At 38.6% G+C, this 20018-nt stretch overlaps 1 protein-coding gene across 7 annotated transcripts in view; it reads right to left on the reverse strand.

The window, feature by feature from the left end:
- Nucleotides 1-768: 768 nt before the first annotated feature.
- The window catches only part of FNIP2 (folliculin interacting protein 2), a 50713-nt gene continuing 31463 nt past the window's right edge, over nucleotides 769-20018 (reverse strand). For all 7 annotated transcript variants that reach the window (XM_038134837.1, XM_038134834.1, XM_038134832.1 and 4 more), the window contains 9 exons: nucleotides 18684-18885; nucleotides 18029-18117; nucleotides 17024-17170; nucleotides 16713-16882; nucleotides 12346-13657; nucleotides 11397-11553; nucleotides 9466-9666; nucleotides 5854-5969; nucleotides 769-4609 (listed from right to left, as the gene is read on the reverse strand). In XM_038134837.1, coding sequence (XP_037990765.1) covers nucleotides 4531-4609; nucleotides 5854-5969; nucleotides 9466-9666; nucleotides 11397-11553; nucleotides 12346-13657; nucleotides 16713-16882; nucleotides 17024-17170; nucleotides 18029-18117; nucleotides 18684-18885 — 2473 coding nt within the window. In that variant the 3' untranslated portion in view covers nucleotides 769-4530. The remainder of the gene's footprint in view (nucleotides 4610-5853; nucleotides 5970-9465; nucleotides 9667-11396; nucleotides 11554-12345; nucleotides 13658-16712; nucleotides 16883-17023; nucleotides 17171-18028; nucleotides 18118-18683; nucleotides 18886-20018) is intronic.

Below are 20018 nucleotides of genomic sequence, written 5' to 3' on the forward strand. Positions count from 1 at the left end.
GTTGATGAACTGCACAAATCACTAAAACAGTCCAATGGTTCACAAGTATCAAAGAGATCAGGGACTGGAACAGTCAAGTAACTGGGTTTTCTCCTCACTAGCAAGTCCTTGATGCCAAAGTTCTTGGGTTTTTTTTCTTACTTCCAATCCTTGTTAGCCTGACCAACAAGCAAACATTTCAATCTGTAAGTAAGAAATGCTTAGTTCCTACAAACCAGATTAATTCAGACCTGCTCAAAGAAGCACAAGAACAGTTGATCATCTCATCTCCTTTCTGGAGAAATCAAAAACCTCTTTACTTGAAACTAAATCAGACCAAATGCACTAACCATTTCATAATCTAGTAGACATGAGGGGTCACTCGCTCCTGTTCAGTTTAGCAATTTTAGAAACTGGATTTTTTATCTAATAGCAACACATTTTTCAGCCAGCTCAAATGCTTATGGAAAGAAGTAAATACCAGCCACACAGGTGTGTAGAACCTCTGCACCACCTATGCCAACAGTCACTGTCTTAATTTTCCACTATTTTTTGCCCATATTTTTCACACTGTAAGAGCTCTTGTTTACATGTAAGTGGGGTAAAACTTCCAAGGATAACCAACCAAGTTTCAAATTTTGTGGAGCCTTCCAGTCAGACACTTCTTGGAACAGTTACTTACTTTGCTGATGGATTATCTAATAGTCCATGCACTGTCAGACCTCAGCTACAATAACAGCAGCTATTTCAGAAGCTTTAAAAAGGAAGATACCAAATACCACTGACATTGATTTCAGAAAGTTTATTGCACCAAATGCTGTAAAGAAATTGACCAAAATGATAGTGTACATAAACAGCTATAGGAAAAAAACATGTAGTTTGACATTGGTGTTCAGTCATTCCTAAAAAAGCCTATGTTCTCCAAACATGCAATAGCAACACACATTTTTCTACTATGGAAAACTTGCCATGTATGTCAAATTACCTCATTTGACCTCAAAGCCCCCCACCCCCCAAAAAGAAAAATTAAAAAAAAATAAGGAAATCGTCTCGACTAAATTCAGTAGTTCAGACTTGATTTTTATTTGGGTCCTTTTAATTGAAGTAGAAGTTATCCTTTAAGGGTAAGTGGTCATTTTGCATAAACCTTATATACAAGAATTTGATGCATCTGAAAAGAGGCTTTGACTTTAAGAGTAAAGATGCTTATAACATGGAGTGGGGAAAAATCAATCAAAAATTCTGGAAGATGCCATCAGAAATGTGAATTACAGAATCAGTGTCTATTAGTTTTTTGGGAGCAAAAGAAAATTGTATAAACTAGTTCAGAGTGTACCTCATTTAAATTAAAATGTTCCAATCTTGCTATTGTTTGGGGTTAAAGAATTCATTTCAATGAAATTCTACAATTTAGCAGTTCATTCCTCCCCTATGTTTAGTCTTGCCTGAAAACAGCATACATTCTTTAAATTTCAGTGTGTAAACTGCATTTATGTGGGATTTTGGAAAGACTGTGCACTCCCACCTAACCAAGAAAGTATGTATTTAAGTTTACAAAAAACCTACATAATACTGATAAAAACAACTTTGGAATATTTGAAAATTAAGCTACATTATCAATTTTCAACACAGCTGTACATTCATATCACTTTTCATCCTATTAAAATAAAACCAGAAACATGCCCTAAAAATGTCTAAAAAACACATCTGTAAATACTTACTGCCCTGTCATGCCACACCAATTTACATAAACATCAAGATGCTACCCAAAAAAAGTTAAAGACTTCGAGTCAAAAAAAAGCCCTAGAAAGTGGAATCCTGTCAACTGAGGTAGTACATTTGGTGGAGGGGAAATATGTAATTAGCTTTCATTAGTCTAAAGCCTTTTAAAGGTAATAAAGAGCTTTTATTTTGAATTTTCTTTCCCCCAAAACTAAAACTAGAGTAAGAATAAAATAGTTCAACATGTAATTTCTGAAGAGCAGCAAAATGTTAGAGAAAGCAGCAAGAACTATAAAGTTTTAGCCTGGGCTGAAGAAAATTCAAGTGCTTTTGACCATCGGCTCACATGCCAACACAAAGCTAACTGATGTCTTGCCCAAAGGCAGATTTTTTTTTTTTAATAGTTGATGTGGTAAAATCAGGTCTATTATTGATTATGGTATTAATCTTGAAATCACTGAATGCCTGCAGATCTTTGTCCTCTTTAGTAAACCCTGTGACAACACAAGTTAGCATATATTTCTTTGAAGAACTGTCAGAGACTGTTCAGATAAAAACCCCACTTTAAAAGAACTGGACTGACTTTAAATGATGTCAGCTACTATTTAAGAGTGACATGAAATAGAGAAAGTACATGTTCTATATACACTCAGAGAAGCAGTTTCATAGTCTTACACATGCACACACACATTCTCCATCAAGAGGGTAGTTTAGGAATACGTGACTTGCTCTATGGTTCGTTCCTTGTTTTAACCTTGTGAAACAGAAAGTGATATCTGCTAAAAGCCATATGCAGAGGCAAATTTACTTTCCAGCAGATAGGATTCACAGACCAAAGATATGAGAAGTTTGCTCAGCTATAAAGCAGGAGAAAAAACCTGAACCATAGAATGATTTTAGCCTTTTTAGGCAGAATACTAGGGAGAAATATGAAAATGCAATGAAAGAAATATTTGGAATGTCAGGCCAGAAAACCAGCATAGAAGGAACAACTTTAGAAGTGTTGTATCAGAATATTAAGTATCCCTCCACGTGGAAACAACCTCTTTTCACAGTAGGCCAGTCTACCTATTTCCCTCAAAAAGCAACACAAGGTTAATCAAGACCCCATCACATTTAAACAATTCACAATAAGCACATTTCATTATTTTAAATAATTGAAAGTTTACTGTAGAAAAGTCCAAACATCAAGGTAGTAGGAAATAAAAACACTTTTAATAAAAGTGTGTCCCTTCAGTGTTAAAAATCTGTAACCACCAACAAGGAGAACTCACAACCGGTGACCAGGAGTTTCTTATTAGAATTCACTATTTTCAAGCAATTGTGTTGCCAGAAATTTGCTTGCAAGATGACAATTTCAGACACCGTATTCACAGTGGCTCACAACAGAATGGTCCAACATTGAATTTTCCATTTAAGAATGTTTTGATCCTTTGTTCTCTCCTCAGTCTGGTCCATAGTTTCATATCCAGCTTAACAGTGCTTTATGCAAAAAAGTATTTTTTACATTCATTTTAATCAACCACGTGAAAACAGTGAAGTACAAAATTTTATTTTGCTTTCTAGAAACACCAAAGGCCAGTATCAACTAGTGGACAAGTAGTTTCTGGTGTCAGAATAGATAAACTAGTAAGGAAAGGCACCTGGATGATAGTTCAAGATATCTGTAGAATCAAAAAGGGTAATTGCAAACATTCAGAGTAATATCAAATATTGGGGTTTGCCCCCACATGTCGTTTTACTTCAAACAACCTTTCTCTTTTATTCCTACTCAGAGTGATAACTCATAGCTGGAAAAAAGTAATACTTTTGACTAAAGGTTTGGTGGGGGTTGTTTGATGTCTTGTATTTCCCCAATCCGATTGTCTTCAGTTTGTGCCAATTGTTTGGTGTATGTGCACAGGGACACATGCTCACAGCACTGGCATCGTTCAGCAGTTTTTCAAATTCATACTCCTTGGAGATAGCAATACTTGATGACACCAAGACAAGTTTAGTTCCCAGGACCACAGTCATACAGCAAATCAACAGGTACTGAAGTTGCATCAGCAACGAATGTAAACTTGTAGCAGAAGTTCCATAAGGCTTTCCCACAAAATCCCTCTCTCAGAAGTCCATTCCATTCCACTTGTAGCCATGGGCCCATTTGAATGCCTCCTCATTAAAACAGAAGCAGCCACAGCTTCCAACCTCTTGTCCTTATAAAGAAAAGTCACACCCACCTTATGCACACCTCCATTCCCACATGACACCTGGCTGCTGAATCCAAGTTCCTTGTTCTGAGCCCATCACTTCTATGATACAAAACCACACGTATGATCTGCAAGAAAATCATGTCCCACCAAATACACTTTTGTATAGGAATGCTATATACAGAGTTAACAGCTACTCCTCCTCCTCCCCAGCAAAGAAACATATACCACACCACACCACACTCACAAGCATAGCATTACAAAATCCATTCTAACCCACTTGTTCTTTTAACTGGTACTTCATGGTTTTGAGCAGCGTTTTGGATGGCAGAGCCCAGTCTGCCACATAGTGTTAACTTTTGTCCTTTGAATAAAAATAAAATGCAAGGATGCAGTCTCTTGATTTAAGTCAGAAGTGAGATTGTAAGAAAAACCTGAATGCCTTTTGTGTTATGTAAACTGAAGTCCTCCGATAAAACATCCGGTTGAAATCAGAATCGGAAGGTGGCAGAATGTACAGTCATCGCCTGCTTTCATCAGTGCTCTCCTTTACCAGTGTTTGGCACCTCTGTTCTTCAGTCAACATTCCCATTTTCATAATTGTACTTTAAGGGAATGACTATCCTGAGAATTTAATTTATAAGAGTATTTGAGCAACATATGGGGAATGAGTACTTGCTATAGCAGCCAACAAAGGCAAGTCATTGGATTCAATCCTAGAAATTAAAAAAAGAGACAGACTTTAAAATAATATACAGTCACTTTCACAAGAGAAATACAAGATGATACTTTTCATCCACTTTAAAGAAACTGGAAGTGTCTTGCTATTACTAAGTTCATAGTTTAATTATTATTTACTGTCAGTAATCATGTACTACTAGTAAAGGTAGATAAATAATGCTTAAAACCAAGAACCATGTTAGCACTTAATTTAAAAGATAGCAAGTAGTATTACATTCTGTGCTATATAATCTTTTGTGGTTTAAATAAAAGATCTTTTATGTATTTGCTAAACCATAAGCCTCAGCTTGTAGTCTTACCAGTGAGTAGGCACCAATAAGCCCAGTTTAACAAAGTACTAAGTATCAGCTTATGGAAGATAAAGCATTTCAGGTTTTGAAAATGACTCAGTTTGGTATATAGCAGCACTTTCTTACCAAAAAATGACCAAAAGCTGAAATTATTAATTATTATGCAATAACAGTTCAAGGAACGTCTCTCAAGTGCAATGGTCAGTTTCCAACTATTTCCAAATGTGAAGCTGCTTAGAGGCCAGGATGTATGTACATATTTATATGTATATTTAACACGTACACACACGGAGAAAAGTGCTTATTTCACGGTTTCACTATTTACAGCTATATTTCTGAGTATGAGATCTTGAACAGTCTGGAAAAAGATAAATTAGATTTAATCTACAGTGCTAAAAAACATCTTGAGAAAGTGTATTTACTTCTTCCCTCTTTTCTGCTGTCAGCAGGCAGATCCATAAAGGTTATATGCCAATCAAGTACTATTATTAGAAGACAGCTGCTGAACAGGACACCTGTTTATTTTTCTACACCTGGTCTTTGAGACCCTCTTGCCCCTTAAGTACAAATGCACCCTTTTCATTGCAAAAATTCGGAAGTACTTGTTGGGATGAAGCTCTCATTAAGAAGATCAAAACAGAAAAGAATGTGTATGAGTGCTTGGATAACTTCCTACTGACCAAAATCCAAACTCTCTTAATTCTGAAGATTTAAAAATGACAAGTATTTTGTTGTTGCTGTATAAATGTCTCCTCCTCATTTTGAGATAGCTCAGTAGAGCCCATTTTTGCAACTTATTAGGCACATGAAAGAGGATGTTAAATATGAAGCAAATCCTCATGAGAACAAGCTGTCAACACTCAGATCAAAAGGAAAAATAACTGCCCCAGCTTTTGCCGTTGCTTAAGACTGATACCTGCAATACTCACCCCAACACAATTCCTAGTTCTTTTACATGCACTCTTGTATGTCCTCGCAGATATTCTGAAAGCATTTTGCTTTTGAGATACATCTCTTGCAGTCTATCCTCAAGATGCATTATGCACTGTAAACACAGACCACAAACCTCAGAACAGCTTTTGCAATCACATGCAAATATGACAGAAATGTAAGCACATCGCTTTACCTTCTATCTCAGAAGATAAACTAAGCCTCCACTCCAAAATCTAGAATAGGCCAATTGGATTTTTTATAATTGTGCTATAAACATAAAAAAGTTACACTACCCCACAAAGAGGAAACCCCTCATAGAGCTGGGGCATTCCAGCTCTCCTGGGAAGCAAGTTTGTTGTACAAACTGCACCTCTATTTCCACTCACGTCACTGCATTTCTGCCAACCTAAACAGTTTTAATGAGGTTCAAAACAACTCAAGATATCTTACTAAGAATTAAGGCAGTGTTCTTGGATCAAGATGTCTTTGTTATAAGTCAGTACTATTTTTCTGAAAGACATGGTTTAGACAACAGTTTCTAAAATGATCATTCTAGCTCTAAGGCTCTAGTGCCATTCAAGAAACTAAGACTCAAGAAGTGGAAGACACCAGTACCTTATTGGTAAGACAATTATAACTCTTTTGCTGACTGCTTTTCTGTGGCAACTAAGTTGCAAATCCATTTTAGGCATTTGTTTTCATAATTCCTAAGTACTTCTAGTTTAAAATTGCTTAAACATTTGATGCTGATTGCCAAAAGGTAATAGTTCAAGTTGAAACATCAGTTTAACCATTCCACTTTTCTTCCAGCAATGGAATGCTAGAAATACATATAATTTTTAAATACAGTCATGTGACTCATGGCAATTTCTCATATACCAACTACAAAAGAGCAGATGAACCTTGGCTTCAAGGAGAGAGAGGGGTTATTCTGGCAAGACAAGGTCAGCAGGCAGCATGTCTTCACAAGCTGAGTAGGTAGGAAGTCTTATCAGGTATTTTGTTGTAGGACAAAGGTACATTCAATTTGATATATTCCTTCTTTTCACAAGGATGACCACTTCAAAAAAGTTAAATTAGGTCAGCTCTCTGAAATCAGGAGATGAAAGCAGGAAGCACATACAGAACCTCACATTATCAAACATATAATCATCCAGCAGGCACAGACAGCAATTAGAAACAGTAGCAGCAAATAGCTTCAGGCCATCATCCCATGTGCTGGAGCTGAATGAAAACCCTAAGCATTAGAAGTGAGATCTGGTGAGATCAGTTTTGTTTTGTTAATTAAAAAACTAATGAGAAAAAGACTCAGGCTTGTAGGTAGCCTATTATGTATTTTTCTGATCATCTGGAGCAAGATGAAGATGTTTAACTATTCTTTCAATTAGCTAATACCGAGTCTTAATAATTGAAAATAAAGAGGCATTTTAAAAAATGTGCTTTAGTAGAGTAAGATCACTGCCACCAATGGAGGAAAGACAGAAGGTTTTTGACAATAGTTTGATCAATTTGCTTCAAGCAAATTTTCACTCAAGTCATTATAATCATAACACTTCTGATTCTGGCCAAAAGGGAAGCAAGCACTCTTATCTTTTCCATTACAGGTAACCCTCATGCAAAAAGCCTATGAGCACTTTCTCAGTGGTTATGAGGGGCATGCAGCATTCACAAAGTAGCAGCTCAATCTGTTTCAATTCCAGTATTTGTGTTAAGGATTATGGATTTTTTTAAAGTCATGAGGGAACAGTAAGGAAGAATCCCACATTATTTTAAAAGAAGGGTTGTTTACATCATATGATCTATTCCTTCTGAACACCAGCAAAGAATCAAAAGATATTTCTGCCCACAGGCTTGGTACATTAACCCATCTTGTTCAGTGTCCACAAGTATTTTCTTTTTTTTTTATTTTAATATTAGCTTTCTCTGCAGATTTTCTCATTGACCAAATGGGAAAAAAGTCAAGTAACTTCTAAAAACAGAAGAGTAGCTTAAACCAAGCTTAAAGGCACAGGTAAAACTTCTGACATATTGCTGAAATGCAGCAGTTGCAACCAGTACTTTCCTCTCACCAGGGCATACTGCAAAGCTCTCTGCAGCACGACTACCAGTCTGAAGTGGTACAACAAAGATATCACCACTTGCCTTTCACTTGGTCTCAAACTGGGTTGTTTTTTGTTGGTACCACAAAACCCCAAAAATACTTAGTCATCTGAACAGTAACTGCATGTAAAGAGAGATGCACTCCTAAAGGAAACTTCAGACATACTGCACTGTGGTCATCTCTGATTGATATGAGTACATCAATACATATGTTTCTATCCAAATTTAAATCAATAGAAATACTACTAAGAAAATGTCACACTTCTCCTAGAGTTTAGGAACACTTAGTTTCCATGCACTGATGTTGTTTCAGCAGAGTTTCAAAATCTCCTGACAGAAGGATCAATGTATTTCTAGAACAAATGATGAAAAATTTACAAACAACAAACACTGTCAGTTCACAGTTCCTTTTTGTAAGAAAAAGGAAATGAAAACCCCTGACAATCATTGTGCCTCCAGACACCTCCCAAACCACACAAGCCATATAGAAACTGCACATACAAATCCTAAGGAAATACTGGAAAGAACACTTCAGTTGCAAAATCAACTACTCAGTTTAAAAATGCCAGGATTTAAGGTGTGACTGTGCTAGTGTTAAGATACAATTTCAACCACAGTTGCATATTTTTCAATGCCCAGAAGAATCCAGAGAGTAACACCAAAATGTACCCATGTATTTTGCCTAGCATTTGACTTGAAGAACTTAGTGTAATCAACACCACCAATTTAACCCAAAAAAGTGCCAACTAATACTATTTAGAGCTATTAGTGTTTAGCTCTATCTTCCTCCTCCATCTGCTGGCACAATCAATACATGGGATTCCGACAGAATTTCTCAAAGCTATCTGCCGAAGGACAAATCAATTCTGTTTATTAGAAAAGGGGTGACTACTGAAAAAACCCTCCATCTCCCCTCACTAATAATCATGTGCTAAAAATTGAATTATAGTTATTGCACTCAGACTTGTGGGTAATTTTGTTGTAATCAGCAAAACCAGCATTACTGATTTGCTCTGATGAACTCCACTACAAATGAGGACAGGAAAGGATGCTGCGGCATAGGCAGTATACCACATGACAAAGTAACGCTCCCTGCTGCAACCCACCCATTCCCAGGTGTCTCATCCCATCAATCCTATGAAGCCATCTGCAAAGCTACCCAAGACAGCACTTGCAAAATTATGTATAAAGCAGAAGGGTCAAGTAAACAAACAGAGGCGCAGTTAGATGGAGGGGAAAGAGAAGAGGCATCGACTGCAAGGAGTTGAATAGAAACCCCAAGAATAGGAAGCTGTTTGCCAGAACCAACTTGGTTCCCATTGGTATCCATTAGTGGACTGTATCCATTACTGGACTGTAGCATGGATTCTTTTCAATATGTTGTAACAGTTCTGCATTATATCAGGCATTAGTTCATTGATATTGCAACACAGTGTACAGAACTCTATGCTTGCTATCTGAGCTAAGCAATTTTCATTAGCTTCAGGCTTCAATAAAGAAATACTTACAAAGTCAGCTGGGACGTTCAGTTTGTAAAGCTGTAAAATAGACTGCAACAGACTGGATACTTGACTCGAAACCAGAACATCCTTGCCTAACTTCACACTGTCCATCATCTTCCTCTGGCTTGTAGCTACTTGTACATTCCACTTATCTGTGTCTGCAATAATGCAGACAGCTTCTGCTATGGGCTCATCTAGCACTGGATGCTGCAACAGAAACAAAATATAATTATGTGATACTTTCATATACATTTCCACAGTTCAGTTTGAGGTTCTACTTTTATTCACACTGATGCAGCAAATAAGAAAGTGATTCAATGCATGGTTTTGTCCATTAGGGAACCAAACGCATCTCAAAAATAGACAAGGAATACCAACTTCAGTGACAAGATTTACATTCAGCATTAAGCAGCACTGCATCTGCCAATCTGAGACATTTAATTTTCATTAGTGCTTGAAAGTCATCACTCCATTTTATTTTTCTTCATGTATTGCCCCTACCCTGAAGAGATTAGTTTCTTTCAGAATGTAATAATTACACCAATCCAGTGATGGTGAAAGTACATGAAATGTTTCAGAGATATGTGAGGGATTTTGCTATGCACAATCAAGAAGGGTATAATAGAATAGCTAGGGTTGGAGGGGACCTCTGGAGATCCTCTAATCCAACTCCTTGCCCAGGCACTGTCCCCTAGAGCAGGTGACACAAGAACAAGTCCAGGTGGGTTTTAAATGTCTCTAGAAAGGAAGACTCTCCAACAGACTCCTGGGCAGCTGGTTCCAGTGCTCTGCCACCCTCAACATGAAGTTCCTCCTCAGAAGCTGAGGTGGAATTTCTTGTGTTTTAGTTTATGGCCATTGCACCTTGTCCTGCTGCTGAGCACCACTCTCTTGGCATCTGCCTTTAGGATATTTATATGCATGAATGAGATCCCCTCTCAGTCTAGTCCCCTCTGAGAAGAGAGATGTTCCAGATCCCTAATGATTTTTGGGGGTCTCCACTGGGCTCTCTCCAGTAGCTCCTCATTCTTCTTGACCTGTGGAGCCCAGAAGTGGACACAGCCTTCCAGATGTAACCTCACTAGGGCTGAGTAGAGGGGCAGGTTCACCTTCCTTGACCTGCTGCAATGCTCTTGCTATGCACCCCAAGAGAGCATTGGCTCTCCTTGCAGCAAGAGCTGCGCAGGCTCATGGCCCACTTGTCATCCACCAAAGAAGAGCCACACTATCACACCAGACCAATCTCATGTTCCTCAAGGAATAGACAGATACACACCTTACTGCTCTGGACAGTACATGCAGTCATGCCAGCAGAATCATTCTTAATTGCTACAGGGAGAAGCTGCTGACAACTACTAGATAAGCATTTTAAATTGCATACTGAGGTCACACAGTTATTTCAGTGAAAGCTTAGTTATAAATTTTATAATTTAGGAATACTTAGAGTGGAGAAAGAACACAGCAAAGTTCTTATCTGTATATACAATAACCTGCTGTAGTCAGTTATTTCTGCTACAGACTAGCATCATACAGGCCTCAACACGACTTTACCTCACCTGCAACACATGCCACTAAGTGGCAAAAATAAGATGTTTCAGCTTGCATATAATTTTTCTGAAATACAGGTAATTTTGTCTGCTATTGTGATGGAAAAGAGAAGCAGCTCAAGGGTTTTTATCCTTGTTTGTAACTTGAAGTTGCAAATCTTCCTTTGTGTTAATCTTTGAAGAGAAGCCTTAAAAGTAATAAAGGAAAGCACATGATTCTTGCATGAGCAGGCGTTGCATATAGTAAATTAAGGGCTTACATCTTTCAAAAAGGCAGACATGGCAGGTGTGGCTGTTCAGAACAGGTAAGTAAAAAAAGTAACCTACTGAAATAACCTGCTTCTGTAGATTTTAGTAACATCACAAGTCTGACTCAGCACTTTAACTCACATGCATTGCATGAAGTAGATCTGCTAGTAGACACTGCTTGAGTTTTTCATCATTATTTATTCCATGCAGCACTAGATCAGGTATATATGTATGACAGTAACCACCCAGAAGTGATCTTCCGAAGTTTTTCACACATTGACTGCTGATGGTATTTGACCTGAAATACAGAAATACAAAGCAGGTAAGACTCTTGCTTGACAACCTGCATTCAGATTTTATATGAATGCAAAGTCATGCCTCCTTCTACTGTAAATATTAATTAACAGTTGTATTACAAGTATACATAAATGTCCACACTAGTAAGTATCTACTGCTGCTCTTTGAAAAAAGAATTTTAAAAGCTAAAATTTAACAGAGTATTGATTTCTTCAAACTTGTACATAAGCAAATTTATATGCATTGGAGTTTGTGGGATGTATGGGCTTCATGTTCTGCAGCTTACAGTTTTGCTAAATTTGAGTTTTCTTCAATTCTCATGCTTAAGGTAAGTCTAGAGACTGACCTTAAGCACCATCAAGCTCCATACACACCTGGAATGCTCAAAAATTTTCAAATAGCATGCCCATGTTTATTCCAAATCTGTATTTGACTTAAGAATTATGTCAAATCTAAACAGTTTTCTTTTTAAGCAAAGTTTTGCTTGTCCTCAGATGTTCTAGCTACATGTCTACAATAAATGTTTCAGTCAGCTCACATAAAAAATTTGATCACCCTTTTTAGGCATTTGAAGTACACCTTTGACATAAAACTTTATTAAATCTGCTCTGTCTCTGTTTCCTTTTTGCCAAATCTGCTTACAAGAATTCTAACTACATCACTGTCTGCTACTGATTTGTTTTCAAGGAACTTAGTCAGGTTCCCAGAAGACTTCAGACTTGAAACTTTAAACAACTCCAAAGTAGTTCAGCTTTCGACTCCATTTAGTTCTAAATAAATCAGACTTCTTTACCTTGGCAAAGGAAGTTCCACTTCTGCAAATTCTTCAAGCCGTTTGCTGATGTTATCATGATGCACTTCATCAGGGATACAACAATCACCTTCTTCATCACTAGCTCCAAGAGCACTGTCTGAACTCTCGTTCCTTGGAATGTCCCCTTCAACTCTGAAGGAGGTTTTCCTTCCAGAATCCCCATAGGGGACATCTTTAGCACCTACTTTAGGGGAATCCTGTTTGACAGCAGAATCTGTTTCTACACAGTCAGAAGAATAGTTCTCCAGATTGCCAGAGCATAAAATTCTATTTTCTTTCATGTTTGGCAATTCTACAGTTTCTATGTTATCTGTGGGCAAAAGCAGCTCACTAGATATTGAGTTAATTAAATTCACTTCAGTTCCTTTACTTTCCCTATGTTGGTTAAGTATACTTTCCTTCTCACATGGTGGGATTTGTGCATAACAAACATTATGTTTACTGATGGGTACAAAGGCAGCTTCACAACTGTCTTGACTCTGAGAAGCACCCACGGTGAGATTTGTGGAAGTTGAGGCACAATGTATCACCTCTGGATTTTTAATTAATGCCTTCAGATTTTCTTCCATTTCTCTTCTATGAGTTTCTAAGTCTGACTCTGGTGATGCTGAACTTCCAATCTGAAACGTGACCTTTTCTAAGTGTGAACTCCTGCGGCCAGACCTTTCAGGACAAGGTACAGCAGATGACCTACTAGAAAACTGCTTCTCCACTTTTCTCTCATTCTGGTTCTTGTTCTTCTTTACATCCATTACATCCTCTAATTCAGATGATTCTTCAGAGTGGTAGGATACGATTCCTGTATCAGTGACAGTTCTTTTCCTACCATCAGCTGCTCCTTTACGGAAACTGCCAGTTAGACAGTCAACAGATGTTTCAGAGGTCTGACCAGCCTTTTCTATTGCTTCCCTCTTTTCTTTTGAAGAGACTGGGACAGCCTGAGTGCTTTCTGGTTCATGAACCCACTCTGCAGTACTGTTGTTCTTACTTCCATCATTCTTTGGAGGTAGGATTGGAGGCACAAGAGCAGGGTCATTTTTAACAGTGACAACCACATAATCAGATTCCTCTACCTCTCCCTTTTCTAGTGCAGTTGTGATCTTGCTTCCATTTAGCACCTGCTCTCCTTCCGCAGCCTTCTCACTCCACGTCAGCTGATTCTCCTGCAGCTCAGAGCACCGGATGAAGTAAGTGAGAACATAGAGCAAGCGCTGCACCAGCTCCTTGCGCTTTCCAACAATCACAGTCCGAGTCAATCTAACTGGAGAGCCTATGGCACCGTAGAGATCACCTACGCAGGGAAGCAAAAGTTTCACAGGTTTGTGTTGCATTGTAATATAACTTATACTGTTCAACACATTTTGAAACAGCATTTACTATGGACACAATCAGACAGTTAATTTCTTCCACAGTGAATTCATAAAAGTCTTAAAGAGTAACAAAGGAAGTCACCTAATGCTTCTTACACCTGGCTTTTGTCCAGAGGGACTTGTGTGAGGAATCAGCTGCAATTACTCATTTGCTTTTTGTTAAGGGCCACTAAGATTTAATTTACACAATGCTTACAAGACATTATCACCTGGAACCTGACACAAGAGGGGGCAAAGAAGACTGTAGGTCTAGCAACTCTGAAGCCAGCTATACTATTTTCTATTTTTCTACTAATTTTCTTTCACAAAGTCTTTTTGCATTAGGGAAGTGACCTTTCTGTTAAACATAGGCATTTTTACACAGATAAAATCTTAATTACATTTTTCAGGGCTAAGATATTAAAAAAGAAAAAAAGGAATAAATATTAGCTTAATAAATAAGGTTCAGAAAAGAGGCATGTGACTACCTTATTGAGCAAGGCACATGCTGTGTATGTGGGAGCCAACCTCGCTCACATAAGCATTTAACTTTGGCAGAGGGGAGTGGAGAAGCAGAAAATCAAAATACAACTGCAATATGAAAGGTAGGCAGTACTACATCATCATCTGAGTCCCCCCAATTTGCTATTTATCCTGAATAACTGCTTTTTTCACAGAACTAAGGTTGTGCATATTCACATGCCCTATTGGTAAAAGATCAGCTAACTCAAACAAGCGTCTATTCCGTGGATGAGTTAACCCAGTTGTCTTCACATGACACCCATCAGAGAACACTCACTAAGTTGTCTTTGGTTAACCAATCCATGTCTGATCCCACCAGCACATGGGAGACAGCCAGCAAATGCTCAATTTTCTTCAGCTACCTGAAGTGTGGAAAGTAGGCTTCTCTACCTTGAGGCTTGATCAGCTACCTGCTCCTTTAACAGACTGCTTTCAGGTGCTAAATCCTTCCTCTGGGCCGCTCAAATTTTGTTCTGGACAGAGCTTGCCATCAGGATTTTGTACTAGACCTCAAGAAGCAATACTATATTAAGAGTTATAAACAGAGCTTCAGAAAGGCTTCTTCCAAGGCAAGGGGGCCTCTGGTTTTGACACTAACACAGCAAACAAAAACCTCCCAAAAGCACATTTATGTCTAGCCTCCTCCTCATAATACAGAATATACAAGGAATAAGGCCCCCAGCTCCATTCCTACAAAACAAGGATCAATGAGACAGTCATTCCATGGCTCTCTTACTGTCTCCCCTGCTAACATCTTCCATTTCCCACAATGCCAGTGGATGCACTGGAGAGGCTCCTGGGTGGTGGCATCAGTGGTGCCATCCTCCTTCAGTCAGGGACACCCTTGCAACCAAGCCCAGAGCCTAACAAGCCAGCAAATTCATTCCTCAGGAACTAAAGTGGGCTTCAGACTCCTCAATTTAAATTAGTCTAATCAGACTCCTTAATCTAAAAGGCTGGTAGGCCACACAAGGACAAGCACTATGGAAATGAAGCTGGAATATATTGTTTTACTTTTGAGTTGAACACATTTGCTATGGAAATCAGATTCTGGCTTCATGTTCATTTGTACAATTGGCTTTTATATAAATACTAATAAGACAGTGCAACAAGTCAAAATTGTGATCTTCAAAATGTACTAATACTTGTTAATACCATTAAATTGAAGCTGGTGTTTAAGAGACAGAACGTCTTCATGACAGAGGGACTTACAATTGTATTAGTACATAATTGCAGTCGATATGTAATATGTAATGAAAATACAGGTCTGAAGGTGGAAAGACAGGTACATCAAAATCCTGACATTTCCATTTTTAAGCACCAAGATTTGATTTTTTTGTTTTTCTTCCCTCTTCCTAAAGAAGAGGACCAGCAGAGGGCAACATCTCCCTTTCACAATCAGCTTTTGCAACCACAACAGGAAAAGCTTTTTGGGTCTTATAAGAAAGAAAAAAATCAGAGAGCATTTTGAGTTCAGGCACTGAGAACTTGGCAAGACAAAAAGAGAAACAGACTCTTGACTAGTCACCAGTGGTGACTTCTGGGAGCAACCACAAGAGCTACTACTGAGCTTACGCCTCCAGTCCAGCTGGTTTTTGCAACTCCAGGCCTGGCTCTGTCCTCGACACCATGAAAACACTTCTAATTTCCCCTTCAGTCTAACCTCTGCACAATGTCTAAATGACATCTTAAACCAGGAAACAATTCACTACAACTACATGGCTAAAATAGCAAATCTTTCACAGAGCTTACTGAGAAAAAGAAGCTTGAGACAATCAGGAAGAGACAGCACCAGCATCACAGAGTAAGTCACATCATTGCCACAGTGTGCACATGTGTTATTTTAAGTGACAGCATAGTACATCAGCTAAAGTGAAGGGCTGTCTGATGTCAGATTTTCATCTGCTGCCAAGAAGTAGAGGCATTTTCAAATATTTACCACTGACAGAATAACTTTCTCAGCTTTCATTCACCTACTCATTTGACATCAGTTATCTAGTCCCTTGTATCAAGATAATTTACAAGCTATAAAATATTTGTCAGAGACCAGCCTGAGACACAGAGCATAGGAGCCAGTTGCCAGACTTGTAATCTATTGCCCTGCTCTCTATTGTAGCTATGTGAGAAAGAGAAAAAGAGAGGTAGCCAATTTCAACTACAAAAAGGTAACTCCTCTCAATTCAATTTATTTTGTCTTGTTTTTTTCCCAAACTGCTCAGACCATTCACAGCACTTGCACCATCTTAATACCTCTGTAATAAGTTAACCAGACAGTGTAACAGAGGATGCCAACAAGGAACAAGAATAAAAGCAGAATATCCAAAGAGGCCTCCAAATGCTCCGATTAATGAGGCAAAAGACACCTGATGGTAGCAGGAAATGTGACCTGGATTACAAGTAGCCCTTATCTAAAAGGAGTGGATGCACTAAGGTGCTTGTTATAGAAAAATCTGAAGCTTTCCAAATCATACTGACCTAGCTGTGCCCAGAGAGGGTTATATGGGTGGGATTTTGCCAGCATGTTCACAGACTGGGATGTGCGCTTCTCAGAGAAGGCCTTGAGGGGAGGATGGTCAACTGGCATCACTGTTGGGACCCACGCCAGGTGATATGTCAGCACTGCGGTCAACAAAGCAGCAAAGAACCTAGGAGGAAAAAAAAGTTCAAAAAAGCAGGTCCAAAGTAACAGCAGCAAAAGAACACCCCATTAAGTGCTTTAGCATATTCACATGCACCGGGAAGCACAAAAGCTTTTTCTTAAGAAAATGGGAGTGGGGGAAGCTTACTGATTTTTGTTGATCTGTTCTATCAGAAAGGTAAATTCTTTAAGAAAACGCTGGCATAGCTGATTCTTTTCCAGGGTGCTGGACATCATATTAAGCCACACAGGTTCTGCGATCCTTGGAACAGAATATAGGTTCCAGATGGTAACTCTGCTCAAAGAAAATTCCCAAAATGTCAGTGTTAACATGCATTTTCAATTCTGCAAATAAATATAAGTAGCCCCTTTCCTCTTCTGTTGTCCAGATTTTAATCTGCTACTTTTTTTTAGTAAGATCTAGGAGACCAAACAAACTGGAAGTGTTTCTACTCTTCCAGTAATTACTAGTGTTCAGAACATTAGTTTGTTTATTTCATATTATCAGTAACCCAGTGTCTTCCTATGAGTTACATATTTGGCTTCCCTTTTTTGCATTCCCATGTGAATTTTATTTAGAGAAACCATTCAAAAATAAATTTGAGGGGAAGAAGAACCCATTCTATTCATTGCACAGATTTGATTCCACATTCCAGATATTAGAGAACCTCTCATTCCATTAAAGCCTTCTCCCTCTCCTGGGCTGACTTTCTTAGCCTTTGACCATTCCTTCCTTTCTCAAGTACAGAAAAGAGAGCTTTTGACTGCAACTTTCTTGCCAGTCACATTGTTCAACATCTATGGCTAGGAGTAGACACATCTATCTGCATGAGTACATCAATCCACCCAACCGTACAGTCATCAGCAGAAGCCAGCTCTTGATGAGATGTTTAGACTTTAACTGACAATCCCAGGAACACGTGAGTGCAACACAACTACTTTCATTCGCATTTGGAAAACGGCTGAGCTGGTTTTGCAAAGGTTTTCTGAAAACATTTCCCCAATAACCAATGCAGAAAATTCATTCACACTAACTGCAAGACTGTCTAAAATACAAGACCTTACATTCAGTTACTTATAACTGTAAGTGACAAATATCTTTCATGGGGCATGAAAAGTGCTCTCCTTGTAATTCAGAATTCCATCAACTCACCTGAATTCTCCCAGGGCATCCATGACACGGCTGATATAAACCTGCACTCTCTGGCTGGATTCTGCTATTTTTCTACATGAGATCATGGCCTTGATTAAGAGTTAAAGACACAAAACAGCTGCTTAAAGGATTCACATTCTTCATCTTTTTAAACTTCATTAACATGTCAAAATAACTAAGATCTAGCCCCAGTCCTATACAGCCACTCAGGACAGCAACAAATGCCAACCTCCCTCCATCTCATAGGAGACCAATTCCTAATATTGGACAAGGGGAGAGAAGAGAACATTTCTGAGAGGAAGAAGACAGCAACAAATATTTTGTGTCTTTCTTTTAGACACTGCATGAAAGGACAGAGTACCATCATTTCCACAGTCTCTAGGGAGTCAAGAAAACCTCACAGCAAAATATGGCAGGAATAAAAGAAAAACCACCCATAGCCTAAAACTCTCCATTCTAACTTGTCTAGAAAAGAAACTGCACCTCTTTCAGCAAATGCTGAGTTCCTACACTGGGCTCAAGCTCAAGACTGCATGTGTAAGGAGGGAGGCAAGCTTGAAACCACGCACCTTCTCCCACTCTTCATCTATCAGATTCTAGAATACTTCATTCTGATTGACATTTTTCCACATTATGCCAAATTAGTATTCTGTACCTTTTCTATTGCATATTTCAGCTTGTTCATGTGAGACTCGAAAAGAGGAAAGTGAGAGAAAAAGAAATCCTGGAAGTTTCTCTGTGCTTCTTCTTTTTCAGGCAGAGAAAAGATGATGCTGATTGCAATTTTTTTCCTCCGAACCATTGCAGGATTGGAGCTGCAGCTTTCATCAGCCATACTAAACATTTCTTCAGTGGACCTGTAAGACAGATTTGTTAGGACAGTTACCTGTATACTGAGAGAGAATTCAGCTTCTATCCATAGCTCTATATAGTGGAAGGTAACTCATTTGTAAGACTCCTTTGACTGACCATATAAGGCTTTGCTGTCACACGTTCCCGAACAGAGGATGCCTGATATTTTGATAGATAAGTCCTGTGCTTGTTAAATAGGAAGAAGACAATCCCCAGAGAGGCCTGGTGTGAACACTTTCCCCTTGAAACGGAACTAATAGATTCCTTCCTGGATTTAACTTTGAGGGAGATGAAGAAAAGGGAACAGAGATACATCACACAAAGTCATAACCAAAAAAGTTTCAAGGTAACTTTGGAGCTGTAAACTGCATCCAGCACTCAAGCTCCTCTCTAGGTGCTCAGCTGCATATCTATGATGCTCTTGAATCTGGAGTGTTGCTCATGAGGGAAATTGGGAAACATATAACCTATACTATCTATAGTGTTCTGGCATCTTAGGATGGATGTTTGCAGTTAACCATACAAATACATGTTTGCCCAGCTCAAAATGGTGTAGACTTCAGCTTAGAAAGATTTGTTTTCTGCTTAAAACTATTAAAAAATACCAGAAAGAAAACAACCACCCATCCAGTGGCTATTTTGTAACCATTATTGTTTCCCCAAGTTCTGTTTATTTCCTTGATGGTGGTGCCACATTTCTTTCAACAATTATGTCTCTTCTCAATATTACACATGGATTGCTACTAGGATCAATACTGCTCAATGTTTTATTATGAGCCTGACCTGTGGACCAAAACACACCTTCAGTGAGTTTGCAGATAATGTCAAATGGGGGGAAAATGGTCAATCAAGGGGATGGCAGTGTCCAGAAAGGCGGTGGAATCTCTATTCTTGGAGTTTTTCAAGAGTTACTCAAGAGTCAAGTTCCACAGACATCTGATGTAAATTCCAAGCTACCGCTTTGCACAGGCAACTGTTTTGGATGATACCTGCAAGTCTCAGCCCAGCATAATTTTTACTGTAATTATACAAAAGGGTGGCAAACCTCTCACCCTGTTCTTCTATAAATACTAGCCTAGCAGTGCAGTGCTAGATATTGATACTGCTGGATTTACTATTTTTTTTTCTTGCTAAAGAG

Source organism: Motacilla alba, chromosome 4 (genome assembly GCF_015832195.1).
Source record: "Motacilla alba alba isolate MOTALB_02 chromosome 4, Motacilla_alba_V1.0_pri, whole genome shotgun sequence".
Classification (NCBI taxonomy): Eukaryota; Metazoa; Chordata; class Aves; order Passeriformes; family Motacillidae; genus Motacilla; species Motacilla alba.